The 6,016-nt window shown below is 42.6% G+C and overlaps 1 protein-coding gene across 1 annotated transcript; it reads left to right on the top strand.

The window, feature by feature from the left end:
* Nucleotides 1–529: 529 nt before the first annotated feature.
* On the top strand, nt 530–3,767 carry LOC118341555 (ribonucleoside-diphosphate reductase large subunit; the record flags this gene model as incomplete). The annotated part of the gene is given in 3 exon segments (XM_035679830.1): nt 530–2,511; nt 3,085–3,273; nt 3,361–3,767. Coding segments are annotated over 3 exon segments (2,363 nt in total), but the record flags the coding sequence as incomplete, so codon positions are not given.
* Nucleotides 3,768–6,016: the final 2,249 nt, after the last annotated feature.

The following is a 6,016-nucleotide window of genomic DNA, read 5'->3' on the forward strand; positions in this document are numbered from 1 at the left end:
CATTTACTCAGGTGCTCTACCTAAAGTACAAGTTATAGGTACTTAAGTATTTCCACGTTATGGTACTTTACGGTTTACTTAACTACATTTATCAGATAGCTTTAGTTATTAGTGACTCTAGAAATTTAGATTATTAGCATAACATATAGATTACGATAATTCAGCTCAACCATTACCAGCTGCAACATTGCATCAATAATTATTATCCAGTAATTAAAATAGTGCTAATAATAAGTTTTTCCACTGTAAAAGATCTGAATATTTTTCTTTGAGCCTTTTTGTCTCCGTAGTTTCTTTCACACCTGAAAGACGAGAGGTATTCAGTTTGTTCAGCACTGTCACCAGTAGATGCCACTAAATCATGCGTACTTTTTTCTTTTCTAAAAACATTCCTATGTGACAAAGGAGTCCATTAATGACGGGATTAGTCATGATTGATACTTTCTTGTAACAGCCAATAGTTTCTATGGTTACTGTACTTAGTGTATTTGTACAGTTTTGTTAAATGAGAAATATTTCTGTTTTTCAGATGGACGCCAAGAGCGCGTCATGTTCGATAAAATCACGTCTCGCATCCAGAAGCTGTGCTACGGGCTGAACCCTGACTTTGTGGATCCGACCCAGATTACGATGAAGGTGATCCAGGGTTTGTACAGCGGCGTCACAACCGTGGAGCTCGACACGCTGGCCGCAGAGATCGCCGCCACCCTCACAACCAAACACCCCGACTACGCCATCCTCGCTGCACGGATCGCCGTCTCAAACCTGCACAAAGAGACGAAGAAGGTGTTCAGTGACGTGATGGAGGACCTGTACAACTACATCAACCCCTTGAATAGACGCCACTCTCCCATGATCTCCAAGGAGACGCTCGACATCGTTCTCGAGAACAAAGACCGCCTCAACTCAGCCATCATCTTCGACCGCGATTTCTCCTACAACTTCTTCGGCTTCAAGACGCTGGAGCGGTCCTACCTGTTGAAGATCAACGGCAAAGTGGCGGAGCGTCCGCAGCACATGCTCATGAGAGTATCTGTCGGGATCCACAAAACGGACATCAGCGCAGCCATTGAGACGTACAACCTGCTGTCGGAGAAGTGGTTCACCCACGCCTCCCCCACGCTCTTCAACGCGGGAACCAACAGGCCACAGCTGTCCAGCTGCTTCCTGCTCGCCATGAAGGACGACAGCATCGAAGGCATTTACGACACGCTGAAGCAGTGTGCCCTCATCTCCAAGTCGGCCGGGGGAATCGGCGTGGCGGTCAGCTGCATCCGATCGACGGGGAGCTACATCGCCGGCACCAACGGCAACTCCAACGGGCTCGTCCCCATGCTGAGAGTCTACAACAACACGGCGCGTTACGTCGACCAGGGAGGCAACAAGAGGCCCGGAGCGTTTGCCATGTACCTGGAGCCCTGGCACTTCGACGTGTTTGACTTCCTGGAGCTGAAGAAGAACACCGGAAAGGAGGAGCAGAGGGCCAGAGACCTTTTCTACGCCATGTGGATCCCCGACCTGTTCATGAAGAGAGTGGAGAGCAACCAAGACTGGTCTCTGATGTGTCCGAACGAGTGCCCCGGGCTGGACGAGTGCTGGGGGGAGGAGTTCGAGAAGCTGTACACCACGTATGAGAAGGAGGGGAGGGTCAAGCGCGTGGTGAAGGCTCAGCAGGTGTGGCACGCCATTATCGAGTCCCAGACGGAAACCGGTACGCCGTACATGCTGTACAAAGACGCCTGCAACAGGAAGAGCAACCAGCAGAATCTGGGCACCATCAAAAGCAGCAACCTCTGCACAGAAATAGTTGAGTACACCAGCGACGATGAGGTAGCGGTGTGTAATCTGGCCTCCATCGCGCTCAACATGTACGTCACCCCTGAGCGGACTTTTGACTTTAAAAAACTAGCGTTTGTGACCAAAGTCATCGTCAAAAACTTGAACAAGATTATCGAAATCAACTACTACCCAGTGCCTGAAGCGGAGAAGTCCAACAAGCGCCACAGGCCGATCGGAATCGGCGTGCAGGGTTTGGCAGACGCCTTCATCCTCATGCGCTACCCGTTCGAAAGCCCCGAGGCTCAGCTGCTGAACATTCAAATCTTTGAGACCATCTACTACGCCGCCCTGGAGGCGAGCTGCGAGCTGGCCGCTGAGCTCGGCCCCTACGAGACGTACGAAGGCTCTCCGGTCAGCAAGGGCATCCTCCAGTACGACATGTGGGAGAAGACGCCCACCGACCTGCTGGACTGGAAGGCCCTGAAGGAGAAGATCGCCAAGCACGGCGTGAGGAACAGCCTGCTGCTGGCCCCGATGCCCACGGCCTCCACCGCCCAGATCCTGGGCAACAACGAGTCCATCGAAGCCTACACCAGCAACATCTACACCCGCAGGGTGCTCTCGGGAGAGTTTCAGATAGTGAATCCTCACCTGCTCAAAGACCTGACGGAGAGGGGACTGTGGAGCGAGGAGATGAAGAACCAGCTGATCGCTCACAACGGGTCCGTTCAGGTAATCATCGAAGGAGTTAAAGCTTTGTCTATTTTGATAATTTTTTTTTTTTTTTTCAGACATTTCAACCAAAAGTATCAAACATTTGCTGTATTTCTTTCTCATATTTAAGTGGTCTAGTTTCAGACTGAAATGAGACTCTTGCAGACGCCACTTCTGGCTCTAGGACATTATGATGGACAGTCAGGAAAATTACTCGAGTTGTAATTTTAAGTCTGGTCACTAAAACAATGACTTACTGAAAAGCTTCCAGTTGGCTCATTTTCTATTAACTGTACTGGGACAAACGGGGTCTACTGTTGTGTAGAGCTGCAACTAACGATCACCTTCATCAGATTAATTTTTTATTCATTTTGTCTATAAAATATCAAATTCTCCAGATTGGCCACCATAGAGAGTCAAAGGTGACGTATTAAAGTTGCTTTCGTCTGAATAAAACCTTTAAAATATTCAGTTTACTATCATAGGAAACAGACGAGAGCAGCAGATCTTCACTTTTAGGACCTGGAACCAGCTAATGTAATAATACATTTTGTGTTTGTTATTGACATTTTCAAACTCTTGTTTCCACAGAACATCGAAGGGATTCCTGACGATCTGAAGCAGCTGTATAAAACCGTGTGGGAAATCTCCCAGAAGACCATACTCAAGATGGCCGCCGACCGCGGCGCCTTCATCGACCAGAGCCAGTCTCTGAACATCCACATCGCCGAGCCCAACTACGGCAAACTGACCAGCATGCACTTCTACGGCTGGAAACAAGTAAGTGAGACGTGGAGGATAAAGAATTAAAACTTGCTGCTAATGAACGCAACACGTGTTAAACTCTCTTCTCCCTCCTCGCCGCAGGGTCTGAAGACGGGAATGTACTACCTGAGGACGAAGCCTGCTGCCAACCCCATCCAGTTCACCTTGAACAAGGAGAAGCTGAAGGACACGCCGGAGCCCGTCAAGGCCTCAGAGGAGATCAAAGAGCGAAACATCGCAGCCATGGTGTGTTCTCTGGAGAACCGAGACGACTGCCTCATGTGCGGATCTTAAACGCACCGTCTGTCAATCACACTCCTACCGGGGAGGGCTTGATCTCCTAACCGTTAAAAACTTGAGCAGTACTTTGGTACACTGTCGGGATGTATAGAATTAATTTTATTAAAAAAACTAATGTTCTGTCGACGCGAGTACTTAACTACAAAGTGTATTTTATGTTTGAAATTAAGTTTGTAATAGAAAATAATAAAATGTTTTACATGCAACAAGTTGTTTAATTGTGTTTGTGGGAGCTGTGAAACTGAAAAATAAACTTTATTTATTATATATTATTATATTAGGGTATTTAGTATTGACAAGAAGTCGTGTCAGCGGCAGATTTAGAGAAATATAAATAAAAGGCTGATTTGATCACAATCAGATCAAAATTTGCTTGGTGAAGCTGCCAAACGAAGATATTTGAACTCAAACATTATTATGGCACATTAGTGAAGCTTTAAATAAAATATAAAGGTTGCTTTAGAAATTCATTCATTACATTTTTAAAATCACTTTCCCAAATGTAGCCACAACAGATTATTAAATTATTTTCTGTTTTTCAAATTATTCTAAATGTGTTAAATTTGAAAGCATTTTCCAAACTGGGGTGGCAGCTATTGCTAACCCTCGAGATCTTTTATTATTCAGTATAAGATTTTAGCTTATTTTCAAATACTTTAATAGCACAGAGGACAGTCAGAATATCTTAAAGCCTCACAAGATGTGATCAAATGTCTTGTCAGTTATTTAATTTGCTATCATCAAAACCAAGAAAAGCAGCTAATTGTTGCAAACCTGGAACCAGCAGATATTATATATTTTTAAAATGTTGAGAAATTGCTCATTATGTTGCAGCTATAATATATTAATGAGTTCCAGTAGTAAAAGCTTTTTATTCAGATATGTAGCAGGTCTGACAGTAAAACACAATAAACTTAAGTATTTGGGGGTTTTGAACTTCTGGACAGAAGAAATCTGAAGACGTAACTTTGGGCTTTAGGAATTATTATTTTCAGATTTTATTTTCATGAATGTAAAATTATAAAACAGTTGCAGCATTAATTTACAACCACAAATATAACTTAAGAGGGAAAAATAAAAGAAAACAGCCTCAAAAACAAAGAAAATGAGACAATGTTCAGATAGTTATTTTTAATATATTTTTTATAAAATAATGAAAACATAATTTACACTTTAAAATGTACAAGTTATTATTACAACCCAAAGAAAAAAACAACATTGGTCTCTGCATCGCGTACCCTCCGCCACACGCACAAACGGGAAAGATGACGCCAGGAAATAGAAAACGATGAGGAATCAGTTTTTGTACAGAGATCAGAAGTAAAACAGCAACAACAAATAAAAACACAGTACCCTCTCATCTTCACTATTGTCTGCAACAGTGGGAATGTGTTAAAAAATAAATTATCAAAATATTTAACATCTAAAAAACAAAACTAGTTATACAATATTACCATTAACCATAATGCATTATTGATTTGTTCAACAGGGATCGCTGTGTACGCTATAAATAGCTTACAATTATACATAACATGAACAAAATTTATATATATATATATATATATTTGAAAAAAAAAAGAAACCTTGCCCCTTTTACATAAGCAAACGTTTGAGACTCGCAGATACTAAAATCACAGCGACACCTGTGAAGCTGAAGGAGGAATAACAGGAGTGCTGAAATAAAAAATATCTAAAAACAGAATAAAAGAAGCTTTTAGTTTGAGCCAGAATCTGTTCATCACGGACAAAAAGGTCCAAATAAGCTTCAGTATAAACGTTACTGGTATCAAAGTGAACAGCCCAACTTGAAAACTATAACCTGCCGCTGAAGAGTAAAAGGAGGTGGTGACGTGAAAGCAGGATGCAGCTGAGGAGGAGCACGAGGAGAAATGGCAGTTTTCTGTCCAGCTCAGAGTCGCTGTGACACTTTGTTCCCTCTTTGTGTCGGTGAAAGGAAGGTGGATGGTGGGAGTGGGCGATGTGGATGTGATACGGTCAACTTTATGGGAAATCAACTGAGAAACTGTTTATATTTCAGTCCATCCAGGCAGTTTTCAATCTAATCCCTGTGATTTCTGCAATTTTGTCCAATTATCGCAACTTTTCCGCACAATTGGAGCTTTTCCTGCTCAGAAAGTTGAAACCAAACAACTAATTTCCTGGTTTCTAGTCGTGAAGATGCAGACAGCGCAGACATTTATTCTTACTGGAACAAGTTGCTGTCAGTTTTTAATGAATTATACAAAAGAAATTGCAACAATTTTCACTTTTTCCTGCAAGTTTATTGCAAGAAAAAGCCTAAAAAACTGTTTTATTTAGACATTTTAGGCCACAATAACCTCCCGCAAAAACCTGGAGGGACCGATATTTGTCTGTTTTTAGGTCAATCAAACAAATTAGATACTTATTAATCAAGGTATTAAATCTACAGTGACCTAATACACCCAGAAATATCAAC

Source organism: Morone saxatilis, unplaced genomic scaffold (genome assembly GCF_004916995.1).
Source record: "Morone saxatilis isolate NCDOM2014 unplaced genomic scaffold, NCSU_SB_2.0 Contig8, whole genome shotgun sequence".
Lineage (NCBI taxonomy): Eukaryota > Metazoa > Chordata > Actinopteri > Moronidae > Morone > Morone saxatilis.